The 20,611-nt window shown below is 61.8% G+C and overlaps 1 protein-coding gene across 2 annotated transcripts in view; it reads right to left on the reverse strand.

Annotated features, from left to right (window-relative positions):
- cep68 (centrosomal protein 68) overlaps window positions 1-20,611 on the reverse strand; it is a 54,001-nt gene that overhangs the window by 10,971 nt on the left and 22,419 nt on the right. For both annotated transcript variants that reach the window (XM_087991695.1, XM_087991694.1), the window contains exons 3-4: window positions 18,224-19,765; window positions 15,713-15,835 (exon numbers count right to left, since the gene is read on the reverse strand). In XM_087991695.1, the coding sequence (XP_087847821.1) occupies window positions 15,713-15,835; window positions 18,224-19,756 (1,656 nt within the window). In that variant the 5' untranslated portion in view covers window positions 19,757-19,765. The remainder of the gene's footprint in view (window positions 1-15,712; window positions 15,836-18,223; window positions 19,766-20,611) is intronic.

The following is a 20,611-nucleotide window of genomic DNA, read 5'->3' on the forward strand; positions in this document are numbered from 1 at the left end:
GACACACTCACACACTCTCCCCCCCCACACACTCACACACTCTCCCCCCCCACACCCTCTCCCCCCCCACACCCTCACACACTCTCCCCCCCCACACCCTCACACACTCTCCCCCCCCACACCCTCACACACTCTCCCCCCCCACACCCTCACACACTCTCCCCCCCCCACACCCTCACACACTCTCCCCCCCCACACCCTCACACACTCTCCCCCCCCACACCCTCACACACTCTCCCCCCCCACACCCTCACACACTCTCCCCCCCACACCCTCACACACTCTCCCCCCCCACACCCTCACACCCTCTCCCCCCCACACCCTCACACCCTCTCCCCCCCACACCCTCACACCCTCTCCCCCCCACACCCTCACACACCTCTCCCCCCCCCACACCCTCACACACTCTCCCCCCCACACCCTCTCCCCCCCACACCCTCTCCCCCCCACACCCTCACACACTCTCCCCCCCACACCCTCTCCCCCCACACCCTCACACACTCTCCCCCCCCACACCCTCTCCCCCCCACACACTCACACACTCTCCCCCCCACACCCTCTCCCCCCCCACACCCTCTCCCCCCCCCACACACTCACACTCTCCCCCCCACACCCTCTCCCCCCCCACACCCTCTCCCCCCCCACACCCTCACACACTCTCCCCCCCACACTCTCACACCCTCTTCCCACCCCACACCCTCTCCCCCCCCACACCCTCACATACTCTCCCCCCCACACACACTCACACACTCTCCCCCCACACACACTCACACACTCTCCCCCCCTCACCCTCACACCCTCCTCCCCCCCCACACCCTCACACCCTCTCCCCCCCCACACCGTCACACCCTCTCCCCCCCACACCCGCTCCCCCCCACACCCTCTCCCCCCCACACCCTCTCCCCCTCTCCCCCCCCACACCCTCACACCCTCTCCCCCCCACACCCTCACACCCTCTCCCCCCCCCACCCTCACACACTCTTCCCCCCCCACACTCTCCCCCCCCCACACTCTTCCCCCCCCCCCACACACTCCCCCCCCCCACACACTCCCCCCCCCACACTCTCCCCCCCCCCCCCACACTCTCCCCCCCCCCCACACACTCCCCCCCCGACACACTCCCCCCCCCCACACACTCTCCCCCCCCCACACACTCTCCCCCCCCCACACACTCTCCCCCCCCCACACACTCTCCCCCCCCACACACTCTCCCCCCCCCACACACTCTTCCCCCCCCCCACACACTCTTCCCCCCCCCACACACTCTTCCCCCCCCACACACTCTTCCCCCCCCCCACACACTCTTCCCCCCCCCACACACTCTCCCCCCCCCACACACTCTCCCCCCCCCACACACTCTCCCCCCCCCCACACACTCTCCCCCCCCCACACACTCTCCCCCCCCCCACACACTCTCCCCCCCCCCACACACTCTCCCCCCCCCCACACACTCTCCCCCCCCCACACACTCTCCCCCCCCCACACACTCTCCCCCCCCCCCCCACACACTCTCCCCCCCCCCACACACTCTTCCCCCCCCCACACACTCTTCCCCCCCCCACACACTCTTCCCCCCCCCCACACACTCTTCCCCCCCCCCACACACTCTTCCCCCCCCCACACACTCTTCCCCCCCCCCACACACTCTTCCCCCCCCACACACTCTTCCCCCCCCCACACACTCTTCCCCCCCCCACACACTCTTCCCCCCCCCACACACTCTTCCCCCCCCCACACACTCTTCCCCCCCCCCACACACTCTCCCCCCCCCCACACACTCTTCCCCCCCCCACACACTCTTCCCCCCCCCCACACACTCTCCCCCCCCACACACTCTCCCCCCCCCACACACTCACATCCTCTCCCACCCCCCCACACCGTCACACTCTCCCACCCCCCACACCGTCACACACTCTTCCCCCCACACCCTCACACACTCTTCCCCCCCCCCACACACTCTTCCCCCCCCCACACACTCTCCCCCCCCCACACACTCACATCCTCTCCCACCCCCCACACCGTCACACTCTCCCACCCCCCACACCGTCACACACTCTTCCCCCCACACCCTCACACACTCTCCCCCCCACACCCTCACACACACTTCCCCCCCCCACACACTCTTCCCCCCCCCCACACACTCTCCCCCCCCACACACTCTCCCCCCCCACACACTCTCCCCCCCCACACACTCACATCCTCTCCCACCCCCCACACCGTCACACTCTCCCACCCCCCCACCCCGTCACACACTCTTCCCCCCACACCCTCACACACTCTTCCCCCCCCCACACACTCTCCCCCCCCACACACTCACATCCTCTCCCACCCCCCACACCGTCACACTCTCCCACCCCCCACACCGTCACACACTCTTCCCCCCACACCCTCACACACTCTCCCCCCACACCCTCACACACTCTCCCCCCACACCCTCACACACTCTCCCCCCCACACCCTCACACACTCTCCCCCCCACACCCTCACACACTCTTCCCCCCCCCACACACTCTTCCCCCCCCCCCACACACTCTCCCCCCCCACACACTCTCCCCCCCCACACACTCTCCCCCCCCACACACTCACATCCTCTCCCACCCCCCACACCGTCACACTCTCCCACCCCCCACACCGTCACACACTCTTCCCCCCACACCCTCACACACTCTCCCCCCACACCCTCACACACTCTCCCCCCACACCCTCACACACTCTCCCCCCCACACCCTCACACACTCTTCCCCCCCCCACACACTCTTCCCCCCCCCACACACTCTCCCCCCCCCACACACTCTCCCCCCCCACACACTCACATCCTCTCCCACCCCCCACACCGTCACACTCTCCCACCCCCCACACCGTCACACACTCTCCCCCCCCACACCCTCACACACTCTCCCCCCCCACACCCTCACACACTCTCCCCCCCCACACCCTCACACACCTCCCCCCCCACACCCTCACACACTCCTCCCCGCACACCCTCACACACTCTCCCCCCCCACACCCTCACACACTCTTCCCCCCCACCACCCTCACACACTCTTCCCCCCCACACCCTCACACACTCTCCCCCCCCACACCCTCACACACTCTCCCCCCCCCCACACCCTCACACACTCTCCCCCCCCCACACCCTCACACACTCTCCCCCCCCCCACACCCTCACACACTCTCCCCCCCCCACACCCTCACACACTCTCCCCCCCCCCACACCCTCACACACTCTCCCCCCCCACACTCTCCCCCCCCACACCCTCTCCCCCCCACACCCTCTCCCCCCCACACCCCCTCCCCCCCACACCCTCACACACACTCCCCCCCCCCACACCCTCACACACTCCTCCCCCCACCACACCCTCACACACTCTCCCCCCCCACACTCTCCCCCCCACACCCTCTCCCCCCCACACCCTCTCCCCCCCACACCCTCTCCCCCCCCACACCCCCACACACTCTCCCCCCCACACCCTCACACACACTCCCCCCCCCCACACCCTCACACACTCTCCCCCCCCCACACCCTCACACACTCTCCCCCCCCCCACCCTCTCCCCCCCACACCCTCCCCCCCCACACCCTCTCCCCCCCACACACTCTCCCCCCCACACACTCTCCCCCCCCACACACTCTCCCCCCCCACACCCTCACACACACTCCCCCCCACACCCTCACACCCTCTCCCCCCCCACACCCTCACACCCTCTCCCCCCCACACCCTCACACACTCTCCCCCCCCCACACACTCCCCCCCCCCCCACACACTCTCCCCCCCCCACACACTCTCCCCCCCCCACACACTCTCCCCCCCCCCACACACTCTCCCCCCCCCACACACTCTCCCCCCCCCACACACTCTCCTCCCCCCACACACTCTCCTCCCCCCACACACTCTTCCCCCCCCCCACACACTCTTCCCCCCCCCACACACTCTTCCCCCCCCCACACACTCTTCCCCCCCCCACACACTCTTCCCCCCCCCACACACTCTTCCCCCCCCACACACTCTTCCCCCCCCCACACACTCTCCCCCCCCCACACACTCTCCCCCCCCCACACACTCACATCCTCTCCCACCCCCCACACCGTCACACTCCCCCACACCGTCACACACTCTCCCCCCCACACCGTCACACACTCTCCCCCCCACACCCTCACACACTCTCCCCCCCACACCCTCACACCTCTCCCCCGCACACCCTCACACACCTCCCCCCCACACCCTCACACACTCTTCCCCCCCACACCCTCACACACTCTTCCCCCCCACACCCTCTCCCCCCCCACACACTCACACCCACTCCACCCCCATACACTCACACATTCTCCCCCCACACCCTTCCCACCCCACACTCTCACACCCTCTTCCCCCCCCCACACCCTCACACACTCTCCCCCCCCCACCACTCACACACTCTCCCCCCCCCACACCCTCACACACTCTCCCCCCCCACACCCTCTCCCCCCCACACCCTCACACACTCTTCCCCCCCCCACACACACTCTCCCCCCCCCACACACACTCTCCCCCCCCCCACACACACTCTCCCCCCCCACACACACACTCTCCCCCCCACACACTCACACACTCTTCCCCCCCTCACACACACTCTTCCCCCCCCCCACACACACTCTCCCCCCCCCCACACACACACTCTCCCCCCCCACACACACACTCTCCCCCCCCCCCACACACACACTCTCCCCCCCCACACACACACTCTCCCCCCCCCACACACACACTCTCCCCCCCCCACACACACACTCTCCCCCCCCACACACACACTCTCCCCCCCCCCACACACACTCTCCCCCCCCCCACACACACTCTCCCCCCCCCACACACACTCTCCCCCCCCCACACACACTCTCCCCCCCCCCACACACACTCTCCCCCCCCCACACACACTCACCCCCCCCCACACACACTCTCCCCCCCCCACACACACTCTCCCCCCCCCCACACACTCTCCCCCCCCCACACACTCTCCCCCCCCCACACACTCTCCCCCCCCCACACACTCTCCCCCCCCCCACACACTCTCCCCCCCCCACACACTCTCCCCCCCCCCACACACTCTCCCCCCCCCCCACACACTCTCCCCCCCCCACACACCCTCACACCCTCTACACCCTCACACACTCTTCCCCCCCACACCCTCACACACTCTCCCCCCCCACACCCTCACACACTCTCCCCCCCACACCCTCACACACTCTCCCCCCCACACCCTCACACACTCTCCCCCGCACACCCTCACACACTCTCCCCCCCACACCCTCACACACTCTTCCCCCCCACACCCTCACACACTCTTCCCCCCCACACCCTCTCCCCCCCCACACACTCACACCCACTCCACCCCCATACACTCACACATTCTCCCCCCACACCCTCTTCCCCCCCCACACCCTCACACACACTCCCCCGCACACCCTCACACACTCTTCCCCCCCACACCCTCACACACTCTTCCCCCCCACACCCTCACACACTCTTCCCCCCCACACCCTCCCCCCCCCACACACTCACACCCACTCCACCCCCATACACTCACACATCTCCCCCCCACACCCTCTTCCCCCCCCACACCCTCACCACACTCTCCCCCCCCCACACCCTCACACACTCTCCCCCCCCCACACCCTCACACACTCTCCCCCCCCCCACACCCTCACACACTCTCCCCCCCCCCACACCCTCACACACTCTCCCCCCCCCCACACCCTCACACACCTCCCCCCCCCCACACACTCTCCCCCCCCCACACCCTCACACACTCTCCCCCCCCCCACACACTCCCCCCCCCCACACCCTCACACACTCCCCCCCCCCCCACACACTCTCCCCCCCCCCACACCCTCACACACCTCCCCCCCCCCACACACTCCCCCCCCCCACACCCTCACACACTCTCCCCCCCCCCACACCCCTCTCCCCCCCACACCCTCTCCCCCCCCACACACTCTCCCCCCCACACACTCTCCCCCCCACACACACTCCCCCCCACACACCTCCCCCCCACACACTCTCCCCCCCACACACTCTCCCCCCCACACACTCTCCCCCCCACACACACTCACACCCTCTCCCACCCCACACCCTCTCCCCCCCCCACACCCTCACATACTCTCCCCCCCACACACACTCACACACTCTCCCCCCACACACACTCACACACTCTCCCCTCCACACCCTCACACACTCTCCCCCCCACACCCTCACACACTCTCCCCCCCACACCCTCACACCCTCTCCCCCCCACACCCTCACACCCTCTCCCCCCCACACCCTCACACACTCTCCCCCCCACACCCTCACACACTCTCCCCCCCACACCCTCACACACTCTCCCCCCCGACACACTCTCCCCCCCACACCCTCTCCCCCCCACACCCTCTCCCCCCCACACCCTCACACACTCTTCCCCCCCCCACACACACTCTCCCCCCCCCACACACACTCTCCCCCCCCACACACTCTCCCCCCCACACACTCACACACTCTTCCCCCCCCCCACACACACTCTTCCCCCCCCCACACACACACTCTTCCCCCCCCCACACACACACTCTCCCCCCCCCACACACTCTCCCCCCCCCCACACACTCTCCCCCCCCACACACTCTCCCCCCCCACACACACTCTCCCCCCCCCCACACTCTCCCCCCCCCACACACTCTCCCCCCCCCACACACTCTCCCCCCCCACACACTCTCCCCCCCCCACACACTCTCCCCCCCCACACACTCTCCCCCCCCCACACACTCTCCCCCCCCCCACACACCCTCACACCCTCTACACCCTCACACACTCTTCCCCCCCACACCCTCACACACACTCCCCCCCACACCCTCACACACTCTCCCCCCCACACACTCACACACTCTCCCCCCCACACCCTCACACACTCTCCCCCGCACACCCTCACACACTCTCCCCCGCACACCCTCACACACTCTCCCCCCCCACACCCTCACACACTCTCCCCCCCACACCCTCACACACTCTCCCCCCCCACACCCTCACACACTCTCCCCCCCCACACACTCTCCCCCCCCACACACTCACACCCTCTCCACCCCCACACACTCACACCCTCTCCACCCCCCACACACTCACACCCTCTCCACCCCCACACACTCACACCCTCTCCACCCCCACACACTCACACATTCTCCCCCCACACCCTTTCCCACCCCACACTCTCACACCCTCTTCCCCCCCCACACCCTCACACTCTTCCCCCCACACCCTCACACACTCTCCCCCCCCACACCCTCACACACTCTCCCCCCCCCCACCCCCACACACATTCTCCCCCCCCCACACCCTCACACATTCTCCCCCCCCACACCCTCACACATTCTCCCCCCCCCACACCCTCACACATTCTCCCCCCCCACACACTCTCCCCCCCCACACCCTCACACACTCTCCTCCCCCCCCACACACACACTCTCCTCCCCCCCACACACACACACCCTCTCCCCCCCACACCCTCTCCCCCCCACACCCCCCCACACCCTCTCCCCCCCACACCCCCCCACACCCTCTCCCCCCCTCTCCCCCCCACACCCTCTCCCCCCCTCTCCCCCCCCCCTCTCCCCCCCACACCCTCTCCCCCCCTCTCCCCCCCTCTCCCCCCCTCTCCCCCCCCACACCCTCTCCCCCCCTCTCCCCCCCACACCCTCTCCCCCCCTCTCCCCCCCACACCCTCTCCCCCCCTCTCCCCCCCACACCCTCTCCCCCCCATACCCTCTCCCCCCCTCTCCCCCCCACACCCTCTCCCCCCCACTCCCCCCCACACCCTCTCCCCCCCCACACCCCCCCACACCCCCCCACACCCTCTCCCCCCCCACTCCCCCCCACACCCTCTCCCCCCCACACCCCCCCACACCCCCCCACACCCTCTCCCCCACACTCTCTCCCCCCCCACACCCTCTTCCCCCCCCCCCCACCCTCTCCCTCCCACACCCCCCCACTCCCTCTCCCCCCCACACCCTCTCCCCCCCACACCCTCTCCCTCCCACACCCTCTCCCTCCCACACCCTCTCCCTCCCACACCCTCCCACACTCTCCCCCCACACCCTCTCCCTCCCACACCCTCTCCCTCCCACACCCTCTCCCTCCCACACCCTCCCACACTCTCCCCCCCCCCACACCCTCCCACACTCTCCCCCCCACACCCTCCCACACTCTCCCCCCACACCCTCCCACACTCTTCCCCCCCTACACCCTCCCCCCACACACCCACACACACTCTTCCCCCCTACACCCTCCCCCCACACACCCACACACACTCTTCCCCCCCTACACCCTCCCCCCACACACCCACACACACTCTTCCCCCCCTACACCCTCCCCCCACACACCCACACACACTCTCCTCCCCCCACACACCCCTCTCCTCCCCCCACACACCCACACACACTCTTCCCCCCCTACACCCTCCCCCCACACACCCACACACACTCCCCTCCCCCCACACACCCACACACACTCCCCTCCCCCCACACACCCACACACACTCTCCTCCCCCCACACACCCACACACACTCTCCTCCCCCCACACACCCACACACACTCTCCTCCCCCCACACACCCACACACACTCTCCTCCCCCCCCACCCCCACACACACTCTCCTCCCCCCCCACCCCCACACACACTCTCCTCCCCCCCCACCCCCACACACACCTCCTCCCCCCCCCACCCCCACACACACTCTCCTCCCCCCCCACCCCCACACACACTCTCCTCCCCCCCCCACCCCCACACACACTCTCCTCCCCCCACCCCCACACACACTCTCCTCCCCCCACCCCCACACACACTCTCCTCCCCCCACCCCCACACACACTCTCCTCCCCCCACCCCCACACACACTCTCCTCCCCCCACCCCCACACACACTCTCCTCCCCCCACCCCCACACACACTCTCCTCCCCCCACCCCCACACACACTCTCCTCCCCCCACCCCCACACACACTCTCCTCCCCCCACACACACACTCTCCTCCCCCCACACACACACTCTCCTCCCCCCACACACACACTCTCCTCCCCCCACACACACACTCTCCTCCCCCCACACACACACTCTCCTCCCCCCACACACACTCTCCTCCCCCCACACACACTCTCCTCCCCCCACACACACTCTCCTCCCCCCACACACACTCTCCTCCCCCCACACACACTCTCCTCCCCCCACACACACTCTCCTCCCCCCCACACCACCTCCCCCCACACCCTCACACACCACCTCCCCCCACACCCTCACACACCACCTCTCCCCACACCCTCACACACCACCTCCCCCCACACCCTCACACACCACCTCCCCCCACACCCTCACACACCACCTCCCCCCACACCCTCACACACCACCTCTCCCCCCTCACCACCTCCCCCACACCCTCACACACCACCTCCCCCCACACCCTCACACACCATCTCCCCCCGCACCCTCACACACCATTTCCCCCGCACCCTCACACACCATCTCTCCCCGCACCCTCACACACCATCTCTCCCCGCACCCTCACACACTCTCCCCCCACACCCTCACACACTCTCCCCCCACACCCTCACACACTCTCCCCCCCACACCACCTCCCCATCTCCCCTCATCCTCACTCTCCCCCAACACCCTCACACACATTCCCCCAACACCCTCACACACCCTCCCCCAACACCCTCACACTCCCTCACACACTCTCCCCAACACCCTCCCCCAACACCCTCACACACCCCCCCCCAACACCCTCACACACCCTCCCCCAACACCCTCACACTCCCTCACACACTCTCCCCAACACCCTCCCCCAACACCCTCACACACCCCCCCCCAACACCCTCACACACCCTCCCCCAACACCCTCACACACCCTCCCCCAACACCCTCACACACCCTCCCCCAACACCCTCACACACCATCTCCCCCCTCACCCTCACACACCATCTCCCCCCGCACCTTCACACACCGCCTGCCCCCCACACCCTCACACACTCTCCCCCCACACCACCTCTCCATCTCCCCTCATCCTCACTCTCCCCCAACACCCTCACACACATTCCCCCAACACCCTCACACACCCTCCCCCAACACCCTCACACACCCTCCCCCAACACCCTCACACACCCTCCCCCAACACCCTCACACACCCTCCCCCAACACCCTCACACACCATCTCCCCCCGCACCCTCACACTCCCCCAACACCCTCACACACTCTTCCCCAACACCCTCACACACCCTCCCCCCACACCACCTCTCCATCTCCCCTCATCCTCACCCTCCCCCAACACCCTCACACACCCTCCCCCAACACCCTCACACACCCTCCCCCAACACCCTCACACACCCTCCCCCAACACCCTCACACACCCTCACCCAACACCCTCACACACCCTCCCCCAACACCCTCACACACCATCTCCCCCCGCACCCTCACACTCCCCCAACACCCTCACACACTCTTCCCCCAACACCCTCACACACCACCTCCCCTCACACATTCTCCCCACACACCACCTCCCCCCACACCCTCACACACCACCTCCCCCTACACCCTCACACACCACCTCCCCCCACACCCTCACACACCACCTCCCCCCACACCCTCACACACCACCTCCCCCCACACCCTCACACACCACCTCCCCCCACACCCTCACACACCACCTCCCCCCACACCCTCACACACCACCTCCCCCCACACCCTCACACACCACCTCCCCCCACACCCTCACACACCACCCCCTCCCCCCACACCCTCACACACCACCTCCCCCCGCACCCTCACACTCCCCCAACACCCTCACACACTCTTCCCCCAACACCCTCACACACCCTCCCCCCACACCACCTCTCCATCTCCCCTCATCCTCACTCTCCCCCAACACCCTCACACACCCTCCCCCAACACCCTCACACACCATCTCCCCCCGCACCCTCACACTCCCCCCAACACCCTCACACACTCTTCCCCAACACCCTCACACATTCTCCCCACACACCACTTCCCCCAACACCCTCACACATTCTCCCCACACACCACCTCCCCCCACACCCACACCCTCACACACCACCTCCCCCCACACCCTCACACACCACCTCCCCTCACACACCACCTCCCCCCACACACCACCTCCCCCCACACACCACCTCCCCCCACACACCACCTCCCCCCACACACCACCTCCCCCCACACACCACCTCCCCCCACACACCACCTCCCCCCACACACCACCTCCCCCCACACACCACCTCCCCCCCACACCACCTCCCCCCCACACCCTCACACACCACCTCCCCCCCACCCTCACACACCACCTCCCCCCACACACCCACACACCACCTCCCCCCCCCATCCTCACACACCACCTCCCCCCACACACCACCTCCCCCCACACCCTCACACACCACCTCCCCCCACACCCTCACACACCACCTCCCCCCACACACCACCTCCCCCCACACCCTCACACACCACCTCCCCCCACACCCTCACACACCACCTCCCCCCACACCCTCACACACCACCTCCCCCCACACCCTCACACACCACCTCCCCCCACACCCTCACACACCACCTCCCCCCACACCCTCACACACCACCTCCCCCCACACCCTCACACACCACCTCCCCCCACACCCTCACACACCACCTCCCCCCCCATCCTCACACACCACCTCCCCCCCCATCCTCACACACCACCTCCCCCCCCATCCTCACACACCACCTCCCCCCCCATCCCACACACCACCTCCCCCCACACCCTCACACACCACCTCCCCCCACACCCTCACACACCACCTCCCCCCACACCACCTCCCCCCACACCCTCACACACCACCTCCCCCCACACCCTCACACACCACCTCCCCCCACACCCTCACACACCACCTCCCCCCACACCCTCACACACCACCTCCCCCCCCATCCTCACACACCACCTCCCCCCCCATCCTCACACACCACCTCCCCCCACACCCTCACACACCACCTCCCCCCCCCATCCTCACACACCACCTCCCCCCCCATCCTCACACACCACCTCCCCCCCCATCCTCACACACCACCTCCCCCCCCATCCTCACACACCACCTCCCCCCCCATCCTCACACACCACCTCCCCCCCCATCCTCACACACCACCTCCCCCCCCATCCTCACACACCACCTCCCCCCCATCCTCACACACCACCTCCCCCCACACACCACCTCCCCCCACACCCTCACACACCACCTCCCCCCCCATCCTCACACACCACCTCCCCCCCCATCCTCACACACCACCTCCCCCCCATCCTCACACACCACCTCCCCCCCATCCTCACACACCACCTCCCCCCCATCCTCACACACCACCTCCCCCCCATCCTCACACACCACCTCCCCCCCATCCTCACACACCACCTCCCCCCCACACCCTCACACACCACCTCCCCCCCACACCCTCACACACTCTTCCCCCCCACACCCTCACACACCACCTCCCCCCACACCCTCACACACCACCTCTCCCCACACCCTCACACACCACCTCCCCCCACACCCTCACACACCACCTCCCCCCACACCCTCACACACCACCTCCCCCCACACCCTCACACACCACCTCCCCCCACACCCTCACACACCACCTCCCCCCACACCCTCACACACCACCTCCCCCCCCATCCTCACACACCACCTCCCCCCCCATCCTCACACACCACCTCCCCCCACACCCTCACACACCACCTCCCCCCACACCCTCACACACCACCTCCCCCCACACCACCTCCCCCCACACCCTCACACACCACCTCCCCCCACACCCTCACACACCACCTCCCCCCACACCCTCACACACCACCTCCCCCCACACCCTCACACACCACCTCCCCCCCCATCCTCACACACCACCTCCCCCCCCATCCTCACACACCACCTCCCCCCACACCCTCACACACCACCTCCCCCCCCATCCTCACACACCACCTCCCCCCCCATCCTCACACACCACCTCCCCCCCCATCCTCACACACCACCTCCCCCCCCATCCTCACACACCACCTCCCCCCCCATCCTCACACACCACCTCCCCCCCCATCCTCACACACCACCTCCCCCCCCATCCTCACACACCACCTCCCCCCACACACCACCTCCCCCCACACCCTCACACACCACCTCCCCCCCCATCCTCACACACCACCTCCCCCCCCATCCTCACACACCACCTCCCCCCCATCCTCACACACCACCTCCCCCCCATCCTCACACACCACCTCCCCCCCCATCCTCACACACCACCTCCCCCCCATCCTCACACACCACCTCCCCCCCACACCCTCACACACCACCTCCCCCCCACACCCTCACACACTCTTCCCCCCCACACCCTCACACACCACCTCCCCCCACACCCTCACACACCACCTCTCCCCACACCCTCACACACCACCTCCCCCCACACCCTCACACACCACCTCCCCCCACACCCTCACACACCACCTCCCCCCACACCCTCACACACCACCTCTCCCCCCATCCTCACACACCACCTCCCCCCACACCCTCACACACCACCTCCCCCCACACCCTCACACACCACCTCCCCCCACACCCTCACACACCACCTCTCCCCCCATCCTCACACACCACCTCTCCCCACACCCTCACACACCACCTCCCCCCACACCCTCACACACCACCTCCCCCCCCATCCTCACACACCACCTCCCCCCCCATCCTCACACACCACCTCCCCCCCCATCCTCACACACCACCTCCCCCCCCATCCTCACACACCACCTCCCCCCCCATCCTCACACACCACCTCCCCCCCCATCCTCACACACCACCTCCCCCCCCATCCTCACACACCACCTCCCCCCCCATCCTCACACACCACCTCCCCCCCATCCTCACACACCACCTCCCCCCCCATCCTCACACACCACCTCCCCCCCATCCTCACACACCACCTCCCCCCCACACCCTCACACACCACCTCCCCCCCACACCCTCACACACCACCTCCCCCCACACACCACCTCCCCCCCACACCCTCACACACCACCTCCCCCCACACACCACCTCCCCCCCACACCCTCACACACCACCTCCCCCCACACACCACCTCCCCCCCCATCCTCGCAAACCACCTCCCCCCACACACCACCTCCCCCCACACCCTGACACACTCCGTCCCCATCTCCCCCCACCCTCACACTCTCCCCCCGCACGCTCACACCCTCCCTCCCCATCTCCCCCTCCCCCCCGCACCGTCACAAACTCCCTTGCCCCCACCATCTCCCCCGCACCCTCACACTCTCCCCCCCCACCGCACCCTCACACATACCCCTGACATTTGCCCCATCATGGCAGACAGGGGGAGGTAGGTGCCCTGCTGTGGGGCAGGCCTCCAGAGCTCCTGGTCCAGAGGAGGCCCAGCCGGGTCAGTGCAGCCTGATCCACACGAGGGAACCGTCAGCGATGAAGGAAGGAGTTCCATGACACTCTCCAATTGTCCAGGGCTCCTCTGCCTTCACTGCCATACCTCACAGTCACTCCACCTCCGCACCATAACCACCTGAACCAAGGCTAATATTCTCACTATTGCCTGCTACATCTTTCCTGACCTGCCCATGCCCTTCCACGCACACACACACGCACACACGCACACACACTCGCCTAGCCCTCTGTGCTGCCGATACTAACTTGGGCCACCTCACCAACCCTTCCCCACATGTACCAGCTACATTCATCTCCTTCAAATCCCCTCTCTTTCTCTCATTCCAGCAGCAAACTGCCCACAATTGGACAGAAAGAGAAAAGGTGGATAGTGGGCTGAAGTTAGCTCAGCTCCTCCCTCCCAGGATGGCAGGATACGGATATTGACCACCTATTCCCAAGCCCCTGGATCCATATTGAATGCTGCCCTGCTCTCTCTGTGCTGGGAGTCTCTGACTGAAGGCAGGTCCCTATGATTGACTGAGACCTGGTGATAATTACATTTGTCTCCGCTAATGTGTATCCTTCACACGATCCTCTGCAGAAACTCACCAAAGATCCTCAGACAGCACCTTTCAAACCCACAAACAGTTCCACCCCGAAGGACAAGGGCAGCAGATAAATGGGAACCCCACCCCCTTCACTCAGCGAGTCGTAAGTTCATGGAATGCCCTGCCAGTAGCAGTGGTGGACTCTCCCTCTTTATGGGCATTTAAGCGGGCATTGGATAGGCATATGGAGGATAGTGGGTTAGTATAGGTTAGGTGGGCTTGGATTGGCGCAACATCGAGGGCCAAAGGGCCTGTACTGCGCTGTATTCTTCTATGTTCCCTGTTCTATGTTCAGGTTCCCCTCTAAGCCACTCACCATCCTGACTTGGACATATATCGCCGTTCGTTCACTGTCGCTGGGTCAGAATCCTGGAATTCCCTCCCTAAGGGCAGCACATGGACTACAGCAGTTCAGGAAGGCAGCTCACCCCCACCTTCTCAAGGGGCAACTAGGGACAGGGCCCCAGCCAGTGACACCCACACCCAAACGTGAGTAAGAAACCTGAGATCCCAGTCTGACCTGAGATGACCTTATTGTATGGTGGAACACGCCTGAGCAGTGGAAAAACATTTTGCTTACATCGACGATTGGTAACAATCTTAAATTTTTAAACCACAAATGTGCAGTTTGATGGAGGGGGGCTGCTTACCATACATTTATCCAGGGAAGCCTTGATACTGTCCATTGTGGGCTGAGGTGGGATCCAGTTATCTGTGGTCTCTGCTACTTCATACAACCACTGGACCATTTCTTCAAGTTTACAGCTAAAGCTCTATAGGAACAAAATAGCAGATCAGTTACATACAATTACAGAGAACACAAAGATGATTTGGATGTGAGCATAAGAGGTACAGTTAGTAAATTTGCAGATGATACCAAAATTGGAGGTATAGTGGACAGCGAAGAGGGTTACCTCAGATTACAACAGGATCTGGACCAGATGGGCCAATGGGCTGAGGAGTGGGAGATGGTGTTTAATTCAGATAAATGCGAGGTGCTGCACTTTGGGAAAGCAAATCTTAGCAGGACTTATACACTTAATGGTAAGGTCCTAGGGAGTGTAGCTGAACAAAGAGACCTTGGAGTGCAGGTTCATAGCTCCTTGAAAGTGGAGTCGCAGGTAGATAGGATAGTGAAGAAGGCATTTGGTATGCTTTCCTTTATTGGTCAGAGCATTGAGTACAGGGGTTCGGAGGTTATATTGCAGCTATATTGGATATTGGTAAGGCCATTTTAGAATATTGCATGAAATTCTGGTCTCCCTACTATAGGAAGGATGTTCTGAAACTTGAAAGGGTTCAGAAAAGATTTACAAGGATGTTGCCAGAGTTGGAGAGTTTGGGCTATAGGGAGAAGCTGAACAGGCTGGGGCTGTTTTCCCTAGATAGTGAAGGCAGTGTTTGGTATGCTTTCCTTTCTTGGTCAGAGTATTGAGTACAGGAGTTGGGAGGTCATGTTGCGGCTGTACAGGATATTGGTTAGGCCACTGTTAGAATATTGCGTGCAATTCAGGTCTCCTTCCTATCGGAAAGATGTTGTGAATCTTTGAAAGGGTTCAGAAAAGATTTACAAGGATGTTTCCCAGGGTTGGAGGACTTGAGCTATAGGGAGAGGTTAAATACGCTAGGGCTGTTTTCCCTGGAGCATCGGAGGCTGAGGGGTGACCTTATAGAGGTTTCTAAAATCATGAGGGGCTTGGATTGGATAAATAGACAAAGTCTTTTCCCTGGGGTCGGGGAGTCCAGAACTAAAGGGCATAGGTTTAGGGTGAGAGGGGAAAGATATAAAAGAGACCTAAGGGGCAACTTTTTCACGCAGAGGGTGGTACATGTATGGAATGAGCTGCCAGAGGAAGTGGTGGAGGCTGGTACAATTGCAACATCTGAAAGACATTTGGATGGGTATATGAATAGGAAGGGTTTGGAGGGATATGGGCCGGGTGCTGGCAGGTGGGACTAGATTGGGTTGGGACATCTGGTCGGCATGGATGGGTTGGACCGAAAGGTCTGTTTCTGTGCTGTACATCTCTATGACTCTACAACACAGCACAGAAAAAGGTCATTCAGCCCAACCCATCCCACCTGGTGTTTATACGCTGCTCTGCCCAGGACCATAAGAAACTACAGGGAGCTGTGAACACAGCCCAGTCCATCAGACAAACCAACCTCCCATCCATTGACTCCATCTCCACTTCTCAGTGCCTCAGGAAGGCTTCCAACATCAAAGAGCCCTCCCACCCGGTGATACTCTCTCCTAATCAGAAGATAGAAAAGCTTAAACACACGAGCCAACAGATCACGAACAGTTTCTTCCCCGCTGTTATTAGACTTCCTGAATGGACGTCTCAAATTTTAAATTTAATGATGATCTAGCTCTTCATGCACCTTCTCTATAACCATAACAGTGTATTTCTCTCTCTGTTCTCTTACCCTCATGCACTTTGTACTGCACACAACACAAAACGTTTCACTGTACTGAGGTACAAGTGACAATAATAAATCAAATCCAATCAAGTACTCCGTACGAGACCCGCCCCTATTCCATCTGACTTATCTCAGCCTGTCTTTCTAACCCTTTTACTCTCACCCAGTTGCCTATTTTCATTTTGAAAGTATCAGAGCTGTTTGCCACAGCCACATCCACATCCTGTAGTAGTGGGTTCCACATCCTCCTTACTCTCTGAGAAAGATTATTTCTCTGTATTTCTCCGCTGAATATATTTGTAGCTTGCTTGTATTTACAAACCCTAGTTTATAGTTCTCCAGCAGGTCAATACTGACCCTGGCCAACCACTTCAGAATGTTACATTCCACTTCAAACTCTAAAGCCTATTTAAAAAAAAGTAAACTTGCTCAATCTTTAATGAAACAAACAACTACATAAACTGATGATCTGAAACAGAAACAGAAAGTGCTGGAGGAACTCAACAGCCCTGCCCAGCCTTTCACAGTTCGAGGGAATTAGCAAAGTCAGATACTCAACTTTTAACAATGTAAACCTCAAATTCTAAACTGAAACCATTGCGGCTAAATACTAACGTTTAGTTTCCTAGCTTGCCCAATCCAGTACGTTTATACCAACAAGAAACAAGATTGATGTATTCTGCTCGTGTGAGGTATTTGAATGAAACATAGAACTTGGAAAAGAAATAACATTTTACCTGAATGTGAGCCAACAGACTGTCATTGTTCTCAGCTACTTGTTCAAAGGGCTGGTTGAACAGCAGTTGAGAACTGGACCATGTGCCCAACTTTTGAATAAATTCATTGGCCTTTTTTAAATCGGCGATTATATCTTCACACTGTGGATTCTTGGGTTGATTTCTGGGACTAATTCCCAGTTGGCAGTCTGACTGAGCAGCCTCAGTGTTGTTCTGTACGGTGAGGTTCCCCTCGGTACTGCCACTTGGACAGCCCATGCCCAGTCTCATCCCATTGGCTGCAAAGACAGACTTGCTCTCCACATGAACAGAGAGCTTCTCCAGTTGGTGGGCCAAGGCTTCCAATTCTTTCAGCTTATACGGGAGAGTGAGAAAGTCCTCCTCACTGTCCCACTCTCTGTCTAAGGGCAGGATCTGCCTGGATAACGTGAAGCCTTTAGGATCTTTCCCTGTGAGCAAGGGCTTGGAAAATTCCTCGTTTGAGCTGCTTGAAAGAAAACTTGAATCAACAACTGAAGTGACCTTTGCCCAGTCAGGATTGGCCCGGTTCATGACGCTTTCTGTCTTATTCCTCGTAGAACTCTCCAGAAAGGTGTTTAGATTAATACCAGCTTTAGGCGATCGACTGGAGAGCCAATAGGACGGCTGGTTGTGCAGGCGGAGGGAACTGGAGGAAGAATATGGAGTGTACACGTGATCCTCTATGTAGCTAGGATGGCCCCAGGTGATGTTAGCAGCACTGCTGGGGTTAGGCTGGGAGGTAGGCAGTGACGACAAAGCATTTGTAATTAATGTATTTGACAGGGAGGGTATTAGACTGTCATCTACAATCCCTGAATCCTTTAGATAGGAGTCAGAGGTCATGTCGTCATCATCGTCATCTAAGTTGTCCCTGGAGCTCATGTGTCCTGGTCTTAAGGGATATGTAAAATCGAGTAGAGCTTGGTATTCCTCGTCAGGGTCCCAGTCTGGGGAGGTGCGGTCTCGAACCACCCTGAAGGAATCTGATTGCCTCATGGCGCAGTATTCTGAGAAACAAGGCGTGACCTCTTTCTCACGCAGCGCCTTATGGGTACAGCCTGGTGTGCCAAGGCTGCCAGTCGAAGTTTGGCCCAATGAGGTAAATCTTCCCACATTGACATCGTGTGAGGTATATCTACCCACATTGATGTCGTGTGAGCTTAACGTAGCTTTCCTTTTCGGTACACACTGAGAGAAAGCAGACGTATCGAGGCAGGTGCTATACCTCACAGTGGACAGACACCTCCCCTTGAGGGGTTTCTCAGCCTCCAGGTGTTTGAGTGACCGGGGTAACCCATCAGTAGATGCCATTATGTTCGGGTCAGACCTCCCAACAGGTTCATACTCTCGAGATACAGAAAGTGGTGAGGATTCTGACTGGTATGTACGATACGGGGAATGTACAGATTCAGAGAAGAGAGAGAACATCTCACTGCCATCCCATCTTTCTGATGGAATCCCTCTCGTATATCCAGAATACAGATTGGAATATCTTTTACTCTGCTCCTGCATATCAGCTCCCTGGAAAACAAGACGAGTGAGGGAAATATTAAAGATATTTGTCCCCTATAGCAAGCATCAACTTTTCAGACAATAGTTTCCGTGTTTATACATTCACAGAACTTCACTGAACATAGCCACCATGGTTTGGAGGAGACCTTTCATCCCATCAAGTCTGTGGGCATCACTGGAAGGGCCAGCATGTATTGTCCATCTCTTTGGACTGAGTGGTGTGCTCAGCCATGTCAGAGGGCATTTAGGGGCGAACAACGTTGCTGTGGGTCTGGAGTCACATGTAAGCCAGACCAGGAAAAGGTGGCAGATTCTCTTCCTGAAGGACACGAGTAAATCAGATGGTCAGTTTCTTCACAATGAGTGATGACACTTTCGTGATTGGCTTTACGGCCTAGATTTTATGAGATTAGATTAGATTCCCTACAGTGTGGATTGATGAACTGAATGTAAATTAAACTGAATTAAATCTACATACCACCATAGATCAAAACTATCCGCAGAGTGGGATGGGAACCCAGAGCGTACGTCTGAACAAAAACAAAACCAAAAATTGCTGCAAAAACTCAGCAGGTCTGGCAGCATTTGTGGAGAGAAGTCAGAGTTGACATTTCAGGTCCAGTGATCGTTCTGAAGAAGTCTGAACCTTAGGATTACTGGCCCAGTGACATTGTCAGAAAGCCACAACTCACTCTCATTGTTCAATCATTATAGAATGCCTACAGTTTGGAAACAGGCCATTCAGCCAAACAAGTCCATACTGACCCTCCAAAGAGTAACCCATCCAAACAAATCCCCTACCCTATTACTTTACATTTCCCCTGACTAATGCACCTAACCTACACATCCCTGAAC

Source organism: Chiloscyllium plagiosum, unplaced genomic scaffold, assembly GCF_037043375.1.
Source record: "Chiloscyllium plagiosum isolate Xiang-an unplaced genomic scaffold, Cpla_swu_hap1 HiC_scaffold_10, whole genome shotgun sequence".
NCBI classification, from domain to species: domain Eukaryota; kingdom Metazoa; phylum Chordata; class Chondrichthyes; order Orectolobiformes; family Hemiscylliidae; genus Chiloscyllium; species Chiloscyllium plagiosum.